This window comes from Mobula hypostoma, chromosome 26 (assembly GCF_963921235.1).
Source record: "Mobula hypostoma chromosome 26, sMobHyp1.1, whole genome shotgun sequence".
NCBI lineage: Eukaryota > Metazoa > Chordata > Chondrichthyes > Myliobatiformes > Myliobatidae > Mobula > Mobula hypostoma.
In genome coordinates this window covers 24331120-24350220 of record NC_086122.1, presented here as the reverse complement: position 1 = coordinate 24350220, position 19101 = coordinate 24331120, and the positions used below count along the sequence as shown (strand labels likewise).

General features: G+C 41.2%; 1 protein-coding gene across 1 annotated transcript; it reads left to right on the top strand.

Moving 5' to 3' along the window:
• The first annotated feature begins 3634 nt into the window (after positions 1-3634).
• Positions 3635-5155, top strand: gja9a (gap junction protein alpha 9a). The gene has a single exon (XM_063033971.1). It carries the CDS (start codon positions 3635-3637, stop codon positions 5153-5155), a length of 1521 nt encoding a protein of 506 aa, XP_062890041.1.
• Positions 5156-19101: the final 13946 nt, after the last annotated feature.

Here is a 19101-nt window from a genome sequence, read left to right as displayed (position 1 = left end):
TGGAGGAACTCAGCAGGGCCAGGCAGCATCTACGGAAAAAAGTGCAGTCGACGTTTCAGGCCGAGGCCCTTCATGAGGACGTTTCTGGATATTACACCTGTGTTACTCTGGATTTCCAGCATCTCTCGTGTTTATGCGTTTTTGAATTAAAATGGGAGGCTATTCAGTTAAGTGTGAAACTGGATGTGACCGATTGATTTGTTCCTGATTTTAAATATAACATTATTGATCAGCTAATCCAATTCATACAATAAGGACCTCACAAAACCCACTTTATCCATACCTTTACTTAGAAATGCATAAATTGCTTCAGAAAATTTCAGAGGAGCTTGATTCTCTATGAATGCAAACTCTTTGTTCTTTTTGTTGCAGTGTTTTAGTTTAATTGTTTTGTAGGCAGTGTAGAATATCCTCCAGGCATCACGGGGGTGTTGATTTAGACCATTCTTCTTGCAGCCTCAATGCAATCCAATGGAAATTGATTTATCTTTTTGTATAAATGCTGCAGTGACAGAGATCAGAACACTCACTTTTGGCATTACTTTAGCACAGACTTCTACTGCAAAAGTACCTTTCGGTTTCTTCCCCTTTTGTCAGTGGATTACTGATCCTATATCATGGGTAGATAACCTGAGTGAGTTTACTTTCTGCAGCCAGCGCCTTCTCTGGATTTAACAAAGGTCAGTGCCTGTTATACTCAGAAAACTGCATTCGGGTAAATCTGAGCAGCATTCACTATAATGACGCCGCCATGTAGAATTTTATTTAAATCATAGATTCTTTTAGGTGCCGAATCACTAAAATGACAGAAAAGGTATTTTAAAACAGATAATAAATACATTGAAAAGCGTAAGGTATAGCTTAATACAGTGCCTGTTATGCTTTAGTGTTTTAATTTGACAACAGTGTTTTGGTATATTAACAATTAATAACTGTGTGTACTGGACATGAAAGAAAATGTTTTCAGGTCAGATTTTCCAGTCTTCCAACATGCTTAAATAGTAGGATTGTCTAAGAAGTCATACATCTCTGATGCGATATTCCAAAGCTACGTAAGAGTGCAATCAAGAAGGTATTTTACCTCTGTTTATTTTCTGATTTTCTGGTTTTTCCAGGTGTCAAAAATGGCAAGCAGTTTTAATTCTAACAATAATGTATTTTAGAGTACAATCAAACATACAAATACTAAGTAAGGAGTTTGGAAATGATGCTGAGAGGTGAATGTGATGACAAAAGAATAAAGAAGTAAAAGATGGTGCCTCTGAAAAATCTGTTACCTTTTTTAACCCAGAAATTTCTTAGATATGAATAAACTAGTTAATAGGCTACATAATTAAAACAATTACATCACATGGGTAATGTGCTAATACTTAGCCAGTGAAAAATGAGAAAGATGATACACCGTTAGTTTAGCTGCTATACCGATTTCTGCCAGTGAGTGGGGATGAACCACCACATACCGTGAAAAATACTTGAGTTTGTTAAAAAGTACAAATTTTATATAAAAAATGTGGTTTCCAACAAAGGCCTCTCCAAACTTTAGACATTTGATGCTGATGAGGCAGTTATGTGGTTGAGTGTGGAACAAGGGTTCTGCATTGATTCTCCCCCCAGTTTAATATCCCTAGTCCACAGGAGATCCATGTCCCAATTTTCCACCTACTGTCAACTATTGATTCACTCTTTGCCCCGTCTGGTCTCCCCAACTTTGTTCAAGTTGAAATAAAGTGACTTAGAGCAGGTTTTCTTGGCACTGCAATGTTAAGATGCAGAGTGCTTTGGCAATGTGCTGTTATTCCATCTGTCTTTTGACCTTTAAAAACTGTTATGACATATGGTAATCTGTGTGTCGGTATTTTAAGATATTGTAGAATCTTGTTGCAGCATATGTGACAAGGCGGGACTCACGCCTTTAGTATTCAAATCAGGCACAATTAATCATAAATGCACTTCCACGTGCACAGAGAAAGTCATACTTCTCTGTCTTAGCGAGCTCCACATGCATAAATCTTTGTTGGGAACTTTTCCCTCATTGCTACGATCCTATGAACCTGTCTATTTATATACAAGCCTCGTATGATTCCTTCCCTCACCCTTCTAACTTTAGTATACACCTGAGCTCTGAATTTCTGCTGTGAAGGTATTCAATTCCAAGATGAGTTAAACTTTACAAAGGCTGATACAATCGGGATACTTAAAAGACTCTTAGATGGGCATATGTTGTAAGAAAAGGGGAGGGTAATGGGCTGTGTAGGAGAGAAGAGTTGGACTAATCATGGAGTGGGTCTATACAAGCCAGGACATCAGGATGGTTTGAAGGGCTCATACTGTATTCTGCTGTGTTCTATGTTTTAAAGCACCTCAGAATTATTTTTCTATTCAATGTGCATTAAAAGAATTGTGATGAAAAGCAAGGCTGAAAATATGCACACTTATAGATGGAATGTATTGAAGATCATTGTAGGGACAAAGAAGATATATTTGATTTCCAAACGATTCATAATCCTCCCTCATTCGTAACAACGATTATTAAAATGAATTTAATTATTGGTTTGTGAGGTTATGATTTAACTCTATCTATGTGACACGTTTCAAATATTATCTTCTGTCATTTAGCTGAATATATATTCACATATATTCCACATATATTCTAGGGCCTTCTAGTCCCCGACCTGTCGGTTAATAGTAAAGCTTCATGACATGAAAAAGGTTGTGAACCTCTGTTCTAGGGTATTTATTGGTAACAGGTACTTTAAATAGGTACTCCCTAGTATAATTTTGTCAAATAGTTCGCAGAAGATTAACTTGTCAATCTCTTTTGGTGCAATGGAGTGTTCTTAATGTATAAAATATGGGACCATCAAAGAATCATTTGTCCCACCCAGACTGTTCCATAATACCATGAATGATCTGTAATTTAATTCCAACTATGGATATTATGTTGAAATTGTATAAGACGTTGGTGAGGCCTAATTTCGAGTATTGTGTTCAGTTTTGGTCACCTACCCTCAGGAAAAATGCTACTAAGTTGAAGGAGTACAGAGAAAATTTACAAGGGTGTTGCCGGGACTGCAAGACTTGCATTATAAGGAAAGATTGAATAGATTAGGACTTTATTCCTTGGAACGTAGAGGATTGAGAGGAGATTTGATAGAGCTATATAAAGCTATGAGGGGTATAGACAGGATAAATGAAAACAGGCTTTTTCCACTGAGGTTGGGTGGGACTACAACTAGACGTCATAGGTTAAGGGTGAAAAGTGAAAAGATTAGGGGGAACATGAGGGGAAACTTCTTCACTCAGAGGGTCATGACGATGTGGAACGAGCTGCCAGAGCAAGTGGGAGCATGCAAACTCAATTTCAAAGTTTCAGAGAAGTTTGGACAGGTACATTGCTGGTAGGGGTATGGGCCCGGTGCAGATCAATGGAAGTAGGGCAGTTTGAATGACTCAGCATGGACTAGATGGGCCAAAGAGCCTGTTTCTCTGCTGTACTTTTCTATGACTCTAAATACCTCACTTAACAAACCTGTCAATTTAAATGCATCGAATTATTATCTGTTGATCAAATTGCGTTTCTGACATTACAATCATCTCTGTTATCAGGATGCCATACTGAAATAAAGCCGTGAGGATGGGCGACTGGAATTTCCTTGGGGGGATTTTGGAGGAAGTGCACGTCCACTCCACCATTGTTGGGAAAATATGGCTGACCATCCTTTTCATATTCCGCATGCTGGTCCTTGGAGTGGCCGCTGAAGACGTGTGGAATGATGAGCAGGCTGAATTCATCTGCAACACAGAGCAGCCTGGCTGCCGGAATGTGTGCTATGACAAAGCTTTCCCGATCTCCCTCATTCGCTATTGGGTCCTGCAGGTCATCTTCGTGTCCTCGCCATCGTTGGTGTACATGGGCCATGCGCTGTATAGACTCAGGGCACTGGAAAAAGAGAGGCAGAAGAAGAAGGTTGAGTTGAAGGGCGAACTCGAAGAGACGTACGCAATGGATGAGGACAGGCGGAGGTTGGAGCGTGAGTTGAGGCAATTAGAGCACAGGAAGTTGAACAAAGCACCACTGAGGGGGTCTCTTCTGCGCACCTACGTGTTTCACATCCTCACCAGGTCCGTGGTCGAGGTCGGGTTTATGATGGGCCAAATTCTGCTCTATGGACTTGAACTGGATCCCCTGTACAAGTGTGAGCGGCTTCCCTGCCCCAATATCGTTGATTGCTTTGTCTCAAGACCCACCGAGAAGACAGTGTTCATGGTATTCATGCTGGGCATTGCCGCGGTTTCCCTGTTCCTAAACATCCTGGAAATCATTCACTTAGGCTGCAAGCAGATTGAGCTGGGGCTTTTTGGATACTACCCCAAACTGAAAGACGACATGAGGGATCTCTACATAAATAAACCGCAGAAAAACTCGAGCGTTCAGCAAATCTGCGTCTCCACCTCAAGACCTTCGCAGACAATGATCCCCACTGCCCCCAGCGGTTATAACCTGTTGCTTGAGAAACCGATGGAGTCCACCATGTACCCAATATTTACGCCGCCGCCTGGATTCAAGGCTCTTCAAGATGATCAGAAACCGTTTCAGAAAGTTGAGGAGCAGGAGCCAGGGGCCAATCAGTTTAACACAAACTGTCATTCCAGCGCCGGTGAGAGGCAGAAGAAGTCCAGTGGATCAGAGAACCCAAGCCAGCGTGGCGAAGAGCTGGAGCAGCCAACCACTGCCTCCCTTCCCGTCTGCGGCTCCCATCCAGCCAGTCAGATGGAACCATCGACGGCCGGAGTGTTGTACCCGCCCCTTCCCGCAGGTATGCCTTCATTCCCTGTCATTTCAGCCAGCTCCAGTCGCAAGCCACGTCGAGTCAGTGCCACCCTGAACTGTGCCACGGTGGCAGAGCGCAGCGGCTCTGCCACGGAATCTGAACCGAGTGACGGGGGAAGATGTGGCTTCGGTGCCAGGGCGGCTTCGAAATCAGACCTCAGGCGGCCCAGCAGATCCGACACCCCCGATTCCATCTGCGAATCCAGCTCAGAGTCGAAGCATAGTGGAAATGGCGACAGCCCCCAGGCTCTCTCTCCCTCACGGAGAATGTCATTGGCAAGTAACGCCAGCGGCAGGCGTGCTCCCACCGATCTTCAGATATGAGCGTTAGTTTAATTAATACCTTATCTCTGTTGAATACAATTTGGTTTTTTAGCAACCTAAGGTTCTGTTGTCTCAAATTCTTAGTTTACCTTCGGATTAGGGTTGTTTGATTCCATATGAAAATCTGGTCAAGATATAATGAATAGTCTCTACAGCCCAAACCTCTCGTTGACATATATTCTATACATATTAAGACAACTTGAACTTCAAACGTTTATTTTTCCCTTGAGAAAGAAGTGAAAGGGTTGAACCCCATTGTGTCAGGCACAGTCAACAGTTCACACAGGTAGCACACACAAAATGCTGGAGGAACTCAGCAGGTCAGACAGCATCTATGGAAATGAATAAAAGGTTCACGTTTTCCAACCCAGATCTGAAGAAAGGTTTAGGCCCCAGAGGTCAACTGCTTATCCATTTCCATAGATGCTGCCTGGCCTGCTGAGTTCCTCCAGCAGTTTGTGTGTGTTGCTTTGCAGTCGTTCTCCAGTTTATAATTTAAACAGGTAATTTAGAGATTGAAAGTTAAAGAAAACTGTAGATGATGGAAATCTGAAATAAAAGTTAAAGACAAGCTGGAAAAACACAGCAGATCAGTTAGCAGCTGAGAGAAATATTTAGGAACTAGTGGTTAGCTGATGCCTCTTGATTAACGCATGGAAAGAGGGACTAAGGGAACTCAGTTCTGAAGTGTTTTGAAGTGTTTTGAAGTGTTGAAAGCACAGATTAAAATAGACGTGGGCACAATCTTGTGCCTTGCTTGACACAGTCCTCAGTGCTGCAAATACATTTTAACAGACCAATAACTGAAGTGTGAAACTGCTGTCAGCCGCAGTGCAGGCTTGTCAAAATGGTTATTGGATATCAGCTTTGACTATTGACTTCAGGTAGTCTTTCAAGATGCTTGGTACACATTATGTACGGTTTGGTCTGTGCAGTACAAGCAATTGATTGTAGATTATCCAAGGATGCTCCAAAGAGATAAAGTAACATAATGGTTATTCAGATAATATCATGAAAGGCATTTTCAAAAAAAAGTTTTTCTTTGCTTACTGATGGGGAAAGTTATTTGGATCAACTGAATTCATCAGTTAGATTCATTATTTCTTTTGTAGAAAGCCGTAGATCATTAAGGGGGTCGTTTCAGAAATAATTCACAATGATAAACGAGTTACTGAAAATTTGCAGATTTTCTCTTGTTTTTAAAAATTTCAACACCATTTATTCTGTCAGAGGAGGTTTTAAACAATCCTTACACTACTTATAGGGAGCAACCAATATGATGAATGAAATTGTGGATATTAATTGAATTTTCTGCGGAGCCAACAGGCTAACTTTATATGTGCCTATCATTGACACCATGAACACTAATTTAACAACTGACTCAGCATATTACATGTTCTACGAGGAAATGTAAGAGCAAGTTATGAAATGTAGAAGTCTGATTCTGAACCTTTTTTCTCAATTTTATGTTATTTGTGTAATGTTGATAAAATGTTTCATAATCAGCTTAGTGCATTTCATTAATTCTTAACAAACAAATGTTCTAATCATTTCATTCTTTTTCTCTGAAACGATAGTTTCATTTAATAAGATTGTCTGAATGTAGCATGCTGCAATTAAGTAAAAGCTTTCATCTCGTTTAAAGGTAGGATTTTAGCAGATCGGGCATCATATAAGACCATATAGATATAGGAGCAGAATTAAGCCATTTGGCCCATCGAGTCTGCTCCTCCATTTCATCTTGGCTGATCCAATTTTCCCTCTCCTGCCTTCTCCCCATATCCCTTCATGCCCTGACTAATCAAGAATCTACTAACCTCGGCCTTACAAAGACATGTAGACTGCATCCAGATGCTGCAGAGGGATAAACAGTCAAAAGAGTCCTGATGAAAGGTCTCAGCCCAAAACATTGATTGTTTATTCCCCTACATAGGCTGAGGGTAGCAGACACCAACAGAATCAACAATGTTACACAAATAACATAAAATTGAGAAAAAAGGTTCAGAATCAGACTTCTACATTTCATAACTTGCTCTTACATTTCCTCGTAGAACATGTAATATGCTGAGTCAGTTGTTAAATTAGTGTTCATGGTGTCAATGATAGGCATTTGTAAGGCCAGTGATGTTGTGGGGATGGAACTGGACTCTCTGACGGTGGTATCCAAAAAGAGGATGCTGTCCAAGTTGCATGCCATCTTGGACAATGTCTCCCATCCACTACATAATGGACTGGTTGGGCACAGGAGTACATTCAGCCAGAGACTCATTCCACCGAGATGCAACACTGAGCGTCATAGGAAGTCATTCCTGCCTGTGGCCATCAAACTTTACAACTCCTCCCTTGGAGGGTCAGACACCCTGAGCCAGTAGGCTGGTCCTGGACTTATTTCCATCTGGCATAATTTACATATTACTATTTAATTATTTATGTTGCTATATTTATACTCTATTCTTGGTTGGTGCAACTGTAACAAAACCCAATTTCCCTCGGGATCAATAAAGTATGTCTATCTATCCATCTATCTATAGATGCTGCCTGACTTGCTGAGCTCCTCCAGCATGCTATGTGTGTTGCTCAAGACTTCCAGCATCTGCAGAATCTTGTGTTTAAAGGAAAGGTTTTAATCCTTTCAAGGACTCACCATCCCATGCAATATTGTGATTTTAGGCGAAGGCAGGAGCTGGTTCTCTTTCATTAAGTGCATTTGAGATAAAGTCATAAGCACCTCCTTGCTGCTGAGCATATTATTAATCTAAATAGGTGATTGTGGTTACTGATCCGCTCATCAGCAAGATGCTTATGAACCGTGCCATCTACTGGAATAAAGTGAGAGTGCAAGTTAGTGGACTGATAGAAACATAGAAACATAGAAACATAGAAAATAGGTGCGGGATTAGGCCATTCGGCCCTTCGAGCCTGCACCACCATTCAGTATGATCATGGCTGATCATCCAACTCAGAACCCTGTACCTGCCTTCTCTCCATACCCCCTGATCCCTTTAGCCACAAGGGCCATATCTAACTCCCTCTTAAATATAGCCAATGAACTGGCCTCAACTGTTTCCTGTGGCACAGAATTCCACAGATTCACCACTCTTTGTGTGAAGAAGTTTTTCCTAATCTCAGTCCTAAAAGGCTTCCCCTTTATCCTTAAACGGTGACCCCTCGTTCTGGACTTCCCCAACATCGGGAACAATCTTCCTGCACCTAGCCTGTCCAATCCCTTTAGGATTTTATACGTTTCAATAAGATCCCCCCTCAATCTTCTAATTTTCAGTGAGTATAAGCCTAGTCGATCCAGTCTTTCATCATATGAAAGTCCTGCCATCCCAGGAATCAATCTGGTGAACCTTCTTTGTACTCCCTCTATGGCAAGAACGTCTTTCCTCAGATTAGGGGACCAAAACTTTTACCAAATTTGCTAATTAGTCCTAATTGGAAATACTATTTAGAGGAACACAACAAGGAATCAAACTTGTTTATTGTAGAAATTATTTTTAGAAATATGTGTTGAATTTGCAAATAATGTATCAAAGGTTTTCCTTAAATGGTTGATCATGCTGCTTGATGGGCCACATCTGATATTGCAATAAAAATACAGGTTTTTTTGACAGTTTGTGTTGCTATGAAAGAAAGTTTGCATATTGGAAGCACAGTGCATCTGTTTTAATTTTATTATTATCAATACATCTTAGTGGTACTTATGTGTCATTGAAAAATGTCCAGTAATAATGTTCTGCCATCTGTTGAAATGTAGTCTGTTTCTCAGCACGACCAGAGAGCTTTAATGAAGTGGATCATGTTTTGGAATGAGAATACTGGCAAATGTTCTCCAGGTGCTTATGAGCAAGTGCTCCATCTGCGTGTGATCAAACATCCAAGAAGGGTCTCGGTCCAAAATGGCAGCTGTTTATTCCTCTCCATACATGCTGCCTGACCTGCTGAGTCCTTCCGGCATTTTCTGTGCCTTACTTCTACTATCATCAGTTTTCATGTCAGAATGAAGCAATAAAGTGGACGTTCTAGAATAATTTTTTCAGATTCAATTTTGAATATGAGAAACAATGATGGAATGTGCCATGAGCAGAGAATGGGAGCTGGTTCGATGTCAAGTAAACAGACTTGCAGTCTACAGGAATGAGAAAACAAAGCTTCATTCTAATGGAGATGTGTATTATATTTTATATATTTCTTGGTAGTATGGGAAAGGGTATTAAGATATTTGGAACCCTCAATGGAAATCCTAGTTTTTGACTTTCCCATTTCTTCCCACTGCCAAAAATTCCTTAATAAATTCTTCCTGAAGTATGCATTTTTCTGATCTTTCTTTCCTAATTATTTTCACTCAATGGCATCTCTTTATATTTTACTTAATATAAACATGAACAGATATGTAATTGAGATCAGGGAATTTAAGCCCTTTCCACTGACAAGCCATATACTTTGGGCTCTTTAAGTAGCTCGGACATATAGAACAGCACAGCAAAGGAACAAGCCCATCTGGGTAGCCTTTAACCTGATGGCATGAACATCGATTTCTCAAACTTCCGGTAGTTGCCCCCCACCCAACCATTCCCATTCCCATTTCACTCTCTTACCTCATGTCCTTATCTGCCTATTGCCTCCCTCTGGTGCTCCCCCCCGCACCCCACTTCCCTTTCTCCCATGGTCTTCTATCCTCTCCTATCAGATTCCCCCTTCTCCAGCCTTTTATCTCTTTCACCAATTGACTTCCCAGCTCTTTGCTTCACCCCTCCCCCTTTCCCGGTTCCCCCTACCACCTACCATCTTGTACTTCTCCCTCCTCTCCTCCCACCTTCTTGCTCTAACTTCTCATCTGTTTTTTCTGTCCCGACGAAGCATCTCGGCCTGAAGCGTTGACTGTTTACTCCTTTCCACAGATGCTGCCTAACCTGCTGAGTCCCGCCAGCATTCTGTGTGCACTGCACATATTAGCATCGGCCGTTCCAGAAATAGTGATCCCCCCCCTCCCCCCCGGCAAAGTTTGTCCAACTTCTCCTGGTGGGACACGCATATAATCCAGGCAATATCCTGATAAAACTCTTTTGCATTCTCTCCAAATCCCCCACATCCTTCCTATAATCAGAACTGAACGCAGTTCTCCAGGCCAGAGTTTTATAAAGCTGGAAGATAACTTCCTGAACCTTGAACTGAATTCCTTGATTAATAAAGGCAGGCGTGCCACCTGCCTTCCTTACCAGCCTATCAACCCATGTAGTCACTTTCAGGCAGCTATCCATTTCAACCCCAAGATCCCTCTGCTCATCAGCACTTAAGGATCTTGCCTTTAGCAGCGTACTGTCTCTTCAAATGTGATCTCCCAAAATTCAACACTTCACATTTGGCTTGATTAAACACCACCTGCCGTTTCTCCACCCAGCTCTTCAACTGATCGAGGTCCTCTTGTATCCTTTTCCAGTCTTTGTATCATCTGCAAAGTTGCTTTGTGTCTTCATATTAAAGCCAAAGTAAAGGCATCCGTTAGTCTTGCGAGACCATGGATCTGCGCCTGGAAAGTCTTCACTCTCCAGGGCGCAGGCCTGGGCAAAGTTGTATAGAAGACCAGCAGTTGCCCATGCTGCAGGTCTCGCCTCTCCACGACACTGATGTTGTCCAAGGGAAGGGCATTAGGACCCATACAGCTTGGCACCAGTGTCGTTGCAGAGCAATGTGTGATTAAGTGCCTTGCTCAAGGACACAACACATTGCCTCGGCCGGGGCTCGAACTCACGACCTTCAGGTCGCTAGTCCAATGCCTTAACCACTTGGCCACGTGCCCACACATCTTCATATTATCGGCAAAGTTACTAACCCACCCTGCTACATTATCATCCAGATTATCCATCTGTAATCAGGGGTTTGAATGTAGAACGCAGAAGTCTACAGCACATTACAATGTTGTGTGGACCATGTAACCTACACTAGAATTACCCTACCAGATACCCTTCTGTTTTCCTAATCTCCATGTCCCACCTTTTTTTATGCCATGGACTCCTACCATTAACCAGGCTGGGAACCTCTGATCTATCTATACCAAACCATAACCTAGATGGATGGGTTAGTCGCTTTGCAGATGATATGAAGATTTGTGGTGTTGTGGATAGCATGGAAGACTGGCAAAATACACAGAGGTCCCCGTACAGATCCCTACACAATACCACAAATCACAGACCTCCAGCCAGAGTAAGTCATATCAACCACTGCCCTCTAAAGGCAAGCCAGGTCTGAATCGAAGAAGTCAATTCACTGTGGATCTCCTGCTACTTAATAGAGATGATCTGCTTTACCTTCAGCTATACATCTGGGAATACTTAGGCAAACCGTACAGTACAGCATTCTGAAGAATCTTCTTAAAGACAGTAATCAGTAAATATCTAAATATGATACTGAACCTTGTTCCAGCTTAGATGTGGTGTGTAGGAGGGAGGAAGAATAAAGGCGGAGGTGGGGTGAGGGAAAAACTGATTCATAATGCATCAGTAAGGAAGTCTTGTGATCTTGTGTGGTTTGTTGACTTAGAGTTTTGGAATCAAAGAATGAGATGACTTCTTTAAGGTTCACAATATGCTGAATTTTAAGCTCGGTGGGTTGTGCTACTCTTGATTCTTTTTATCCTTCATGATTTCATCAATCATCTTCATTGATGTGCAACTCTAAAACAAAAGTGAAACTGAATCAAATAGTAGGGTTGTTGTGATGGGAGATTTTAACTTTCCTAACATTGACTGGCATCTCCTGAGAGCAAGGGGTGTGTTCAGGAAAGTTTCTTGACGCAATACGTAGATAAGCCAACTAGAGGAGAGGCTGTACTTGATCTGGTATTGGGAAATGAACTTGGTCAGGAGTCAGATCTCTCAGTGGGAGAGCATTTTGGAGGTAGTGACCACAACTCTATCTCCTTTACCATAGTGCTGGAGAGTGATTAGAGTCGACAATTTGGGAAAACGTTTAATTGGGGTAAGGGAAAATATGATGCTAATAGGCAGGAACTTGGAAGCGGATGTTCTCAGGGAAATGCATGGCAGATATGTGTCAATTGTTCAGGGAACATTTTCATGGCATTCAGCATAGGTATGTTCCTTTGAGGCAGGGTAAGGATGATGGGTAAAAGAACCATGGTGTACAAAGAATGTGGAATATTGAGTTAAGAAGAAAAGAAAAGCTTACGAAAGGTTCAAGAAACTAGGCGCTGATAGAGTTCTAGAAAATTACAAGGTTGCCAAGAAGGAGCTTAAGAATGAAATTAGGAGAGCCCAAAGGGGCCATGAGAAGGCCTTAGCAAGCAGGATTAAGGAAAACCCCAAGGCATTCTACAAGTATGTGAAGAGCAAGAGGATGAGCCGTGTGAGAATAGGACCAATCAGGAGCGAGAGTGCATGGAGTCGGAGGAGGTAGCAGAGGTACTTAATACTTTGGTTCAGTATTCACTAGAGAAAAGGACCTTGGCAATTGTGAGGATGACCTACAGTGGACTGAAACACTTAAGCATATAGACATTATGAAAGAGGATGCGGTGGAGCTCTTGAAAATCATTAAATTAGATAAGTCGCCAGGACCGGACGAGATGTACCCCAGGCTACTGTGGGAAGTGAGGGTGGAGATTGCTGAGCCTCTAGCAATGATCAATAGGGATGAGAGAAGTACTGGAGGATTGGAGGGTTGCAAATGTTGTTCCCTTGTTCAAGAAAGTGAGTAGAGATAACCCAGGAAATTATAGACCAGTGAGTCTTCCTTCAGTAGTGGGCAAGTTGTTGGAGAAGACTCTGAGAGGCAGGATTTATGAGCATTTGGAGAGACATAATCTGATAAGAGATAGTCAACATGGCTTTGTCAAGGGCAGACCGTGCCTTACAAGTTTGATTGAATTCTTTGAGGATGTAAGAAAACACATTGATGAATATAGAGCAGTGGATGTAGTGTATATGGATTTCAGTAAGGCATTTGATAAGGTCCCCCATGCAAGGCTCATTCAGAAAGTAAGGAGGCATGAGATCCAAGGAGACCTTGCTTTGTGGATCCAGAATTGGCTTGCCCACAGAAGGAAAAGGGTGGTTGTAGATGGTTTGTATTCTGCACTGAGGTTGGTGACCAGTGGTTCCACAGGGATCTGTTCTGGGACCCCTCCTCTTTGTGATTTTTATAAATGACCTGGATGAAGAAGTAGAAAGGTGGGTTAGTATGTTTACTGATAACACAAAGGTTGGGCACGTTGTGGATGGTCTGGAGGGTTGTCAGAGGTTACAGCGGGACATCAATAGGTTGCAGAACTGGGCTGAGAAGTGGCAGATGGATTTCAACCCAGATAAGTGTGAAATGGTTCATTTTGGTAGGTCAAATATGATGGCAGAATATATTGTTAATGGTAAGACTCTTGGCGATGTGGAGGATCAGAGAGATCTTGAGGATCAGAGGACACTCAAAGCTGCAGCGCAGGTTGACGGTGTTGTTAAGAAGGCATGTGTTAGCATTCATCAACTGTGGGATTGAGTTCAAGAGCTGTGATGTAATGTTACAGCTATACGAAACCTTGGTCAGACCCTGTTTGGAGTACTGTGTTCAGGTCTGGTCACCTCACTACAGGAAGAATGTAGATACTACAGAGAGAGTGCAAAGGAAATTTACAAGGATGTTGCCTGGATTGGAAAGTGGGCCTTATAAGAATTGGTGAACTCAGCCTTTTCTCCATGCAGCGACGGAGGATGAGAGGTGACCTGACAGAGGTGTATAAGATGATGAAAGGCATTGATCGTGTGGATAGGCAGAGGCTTTTTCCCAGGGCTGAAATGGCTAACACGAGAGGGCAAAGTTTTAAGATGCTTAGAAGTAGGTACGGAGGGGGTGTCAGGGGTAAGTTTTTCACACAGAGTGGTGGGTGGGGGGAATACACTGCCGGCAATGGTGGTGGAGTTGGATACAATAGGGATTATTAGATAGGTACATGGAATTTAGAAAAATAGAGGGCTATTGGGAGGGTAATTCTCGGTAGTTGCTAGAGTAAGTTACATGGTCGGCATAGCATTGTGGGCTGAACAGCCTGTAGATTTCTATGTTCTATATTCTACTTTGGGAGATCCTGGTTTTATCCTCTGCATAAATAGGAGGATGTCTTCCTTTAGGAAGGAAGTACTCATGCTTTATTCTGGCCGGTGGTGTAGTGGCATCAGCACTGGACTGCCGGGCAAGTGGTCCTGGGGTCAAATCCGGCTGGCTCCTTGCACGCTTTCCATCTATAAAAAACAGACGAATGCTAAAGAAAAGCTTGCCGACTGATGCACCACAAAGTGCAGAGAGGATTAACAATAATAATTCACTCGTTATCTGGCAAACTGAAATTTTACAGATGCCCTCATACCTTTGAACTGGCTGGTCCAGAGAATGAAATGAACACTTTTCATCATTGATCCAACAACATGGTAAGGAAAGGGTTATTTTTAGAGCTTAGTATTTTTAGTGTTATCTGTCTGAATATAATAACACTGATTACTCAAAGACAAGACTTTCTAAGCATCTAATTAATCAATAATTGAATATCTCATCTGAAGTTTGATGGTGACCAATAGATTCAACATTAAGTATTTTTAACACGACAGGATCTGCAGATGCTGGAAATTGAAAATAACACACAGAAAATGCTGGAGGAACTCAGCAGGTCAGGCAGCATCTATGGAAAAGTAAACAGTCGATGTTCCAGACCGAGACCCTTCATCAGGACTAAATATTTAAAATCTTTTTAATGGACAAAAATCATGGAAACAAATAACTCTGTGTATATTGTATGTTTATGAACTGTCTTTAAAATGGAAAAATGTCCCAAGGAACCAAGAATGAATGTAATTAAATGATGTAATAACTTATTTAAATCTACAAGTTTGTCTGTAATTAGTATGATCTTACTTGGGAAAACACTAAAATTGACTACAATTAGTCTACAGCTGCAACACGTTGAAAAAATATGGCAATTTATTCCTCCTCATCTTTCAGCTATAAGATAAATGCTAAAATTGCATAGTCCCTGTGGCGTGTTCATTCATTTCTCCTTTTCTTCCCTTTCAGATCACAGTACTTCAGCTCTTAACCATTATGAAAAAACAGAGTCAGTGACCAATGGCTTTAGGAGCTGCTGAAATTTTGCATTTGAACTGGAATGAATTATTGTATGTTCTCCACTCATTGGGAACGCAGTAAGTCCCATGCTTAATGGGCTAAGAGCAGACAGCTGTCTCATTTCACTGCGCTGAGAGGCTGTGGAGATATTCCTTTTACCTGACATTTGTAAGGAAGGAAAGTGCTGCAATCAGTGTTTTAATGCAACTTCTGTCAACTGTGCTCCAATTGTCCATCTGGATTTTGGAAAGACCTGATACTCATGCCATACTATGGCTGTAGGATTGATATAATATTGATAATAGAGCAGATATGGCCTCAGAGGCTGGTGCAGTGAACTATAGTGCTGAGGGCAGTGGATAGTCAGTTTTACTTTACAATATGCCAGGTGGTGGATTTCAATGCTCACCTCACATCCAGGGATTTCTGATCTTCTGTGGAGCATCTTCCCCCACAGAGACAGCCAGAGATGATTAAAATTAATGAACTACCACACTGCTGCTACCTCTGTAAGTCATATAAGGATAGCCATATGCAAAGACTTGGCAGAAAGTTACTTAACCGATAAACGCTTATCAGCGTTTATTTAACACTGGAGAATTTAACACCGAGCAAAAAGATTATGATAATGTTTTAACATTTTAATTATGACAATTTCTTTAGGTTCTAGCATTACCAGTGAACATTAGTAATGAACAAGTATTGATAAGCACGTCTGCTTGTTTGTCACCATACTCATTGACAATTCACAGCAATGCAATGATAAAATGAAGTTTTGTTTTATCTACATTGTCCTAACATTGAATTCACATCTTTAGTTGTGCTCTTGTTTCTTCTCATGCCTTTTGTAAGACCATCTTTTTTTCAGGAAATATCCCCCGAGTATTGATTTTTCACTCTCCAAATTCCCTTGCACTGAATCTCCCCCATGGCAGTCCTTGAGTTAGCTGATACTTTGAATGTCCTGCTCCCTTTCAAAGCTCTGCTCACCTATTCTCTTTTCAGAAACAAAACATGCTTGATCTCTCTAACTCAGTAAGCTATTGCTTTGTCCCTAACTTAACAACAATGCCAAAAGTTCTTGGAAGTTATGGGAATTCCAATTCCATGCCCATCTCTCCCATACTTATATCTTCGGTTTCTTCCAATCATGTTTCTGTTCCTGCAACAAAACTGAAATAGTCCTGATGAGACTCACAAGTAACACCCAACATGGTTCTGGGTATGGCAGATTATCTTTTATATTCTTCCTAACCAGTTTGCAACATCTGCCATGGTTGTTAATACCATCTTCCTCCAGTTGTCCGGGTATCAGGGACATCCTTGTGCTTTCAATCATTGGTTGTCCTGATCTATCTCCAGGATCACCTGCAATGATGTTCCTTCATGTTCTCATTTCTCAGAAGTCCCGGAAATATCTACTCCTATCTCCTCCTAGTTTTTACCTATTTGCCTTCTTGCAGTGACAACAACATTTCTAAACGTTAACAGTGGTGTCAGCACCACCACTTTTGAACTCTGATGTTTGTCAGACATCCGGTTCATGATTAGCATAAATTTTCTCCAAGTAGATTTTGGTAAAGACTATTGCCCTTGATCTTCACCATAAATTCTATTCCCAAGTACTGTAACTTTCCCTTATCTATCTGAAGTAGTCATGACGTTTGTACCTTGGTGTCATATTCAACCTGAAGATAAACTTCCAACTCCATATCTATGTCAATAGCAAGATCACCTGCCTTCAATTCCATAACATTGTCTAACTTTGCCCCTTCCCTAGCTCACCTGTTGACGAAAGTGCTACCTTCAGATTACATTATTTCATTCTTCTTTCTTCTGGCCTCCCATCTTACACATTATCTATCCAGAACTTTGCTACCCACATCTTAACTCACGCTAAAATGCGCTCCTAGCAATCCAGTGTTAGTTGCTCTGTTTTGCCAGTGCACCAGTTTTATAATCAGAAGATTTAATTTAAAATTCATTCACAGCCTCACCTCTCCTTACTGCCTCCACTATCCATTAAGTATTTCTTTCTACTCTGTTGTTCATCTTTGATTTTAATCACTCCACTGTTGGTAGCCACAACTTCAACGGTCCAAGTCTGTCAGAAAATGACTAACAAATATCTCTGTTTTCCTATCACAATGTCCTTTAAAACATTACTTAAAATACAACTCTTTAAGACCAGATCGGTAAACTGCCCTAATAGGTCCTTTTGAGACTATGTGTCAGGGTTGTTTTGCTAGCTCCTTTGGGATGTATCAGAGGGTTTTTTATTCCATGAAAGATGCTATAAATGCAAGCTGTGTTGCTACCAAGTAAACACTTCTCAGGAGTAACACACACAAAATCAGGACCTGATGAACGGTCTCGGCCCAAAATGTTGACTGTTTACTCTTTTCCATAGATGCTGCCTGGTCTACTGAGTTCCTCCTGCATTTTGCTTTGGATTTCCAGCATCTGCAGATTTTCTCATCCTTGTGATACTTCTCAGGAGTAGTCTGATTAAAAGTGCATGTTCTCCTTCTCAACATATTCACTCTGAACCATTTTTCCCAAATGCTTAATACATTGGGCTCTCCCTGTCCCTCTTGATATCTCCCAATACATCTGATCTCTGTTGACTCTGAGGATTATTGCATGCAGATTTACTCTATCTCATAAATCTGATGGACTCTTTACAATGACCATGTGTGCATTTTTTAAAGTAACATTTAAGCTGTTATCAGCACTTAGAAAAATAATGTTGATAAACTTATTTCTGCCGTTTTCCCTATTTCACTGCAACAGTATCATTATAATAGGTTAGGCTGTACTAATACATAATAATAATGGATTTTCACCACTCAACAAAATAGCTTTAAAAAGGGAGCATTGGTATAGGTCACTCATAAAGTTTATTGCATATGTAACCCTCAGGTTCGACTAGCGGCTTACTCAAGGGAAAGACAGCCCTCGACCCGGCCAGACTTGAGAAATCTTGTTTGGGTGGATGCTGCTTGATGCGTCCCCTGTTACAAATCAGTACCACGAAATAACAAACAGTACACAATATACAATTAAACGATTGAGCTTTATAATTCTAAATTTGACTATAGGGTTAGTAAAGAAACAACAAAAAAAAGGGCCCATTCTCATGAAACAGTCTACTTCGCAATGTTGGAGCTCACGGTTTTCCTGTCTGTTCGTTTTCCATCAATCTTCTCCCGGGTGTTGACTCCTGACCCCATTCTAAGTCCACTTCGCCCTGCAGTCCACAACTTCCCCATTCTGGCATCTTCTCTCTCCAACTTCCGTCAAACCAAAGACTGCAAAACCCCTTCTCTCAGACTCACAAGAAAGAATAACCTGCCTCTCACATTCCAAAACCCCCATTATCTCTAGTCATAACCCAAACATTGCTGCTACAGAGAAACCATTACATTAGCAGTGAAACCTTACAGCGTGTTACTCATAGTTATTATATTTATAATCAGCTAAAAGAATGAAATTTATAATACTTAATAATATCATTGCCAAGAACAATCATGGTCATAAAAAGACCAAGATCACCCATGTCATACGATACGGCACATAACGAACGAAAGAATAACATCATTCTGAAAATCTAGATTTAGCTTACTAACTTTCAGTGATTACAAATCTATGAAACAATTTCTAATTTAAAACCAGACTGATGCTCTTTTTAAAATCAAAAAAAATCCTTTTTAGTTTCTGCAAGATAGGATGTATATCAGAAATGGGTATATTTCCCTGTGCTGCCCTTCTGCCAAATCTGCCTCCCTCAAAACTGGAAATGTTTCGGAGGAGTAGTA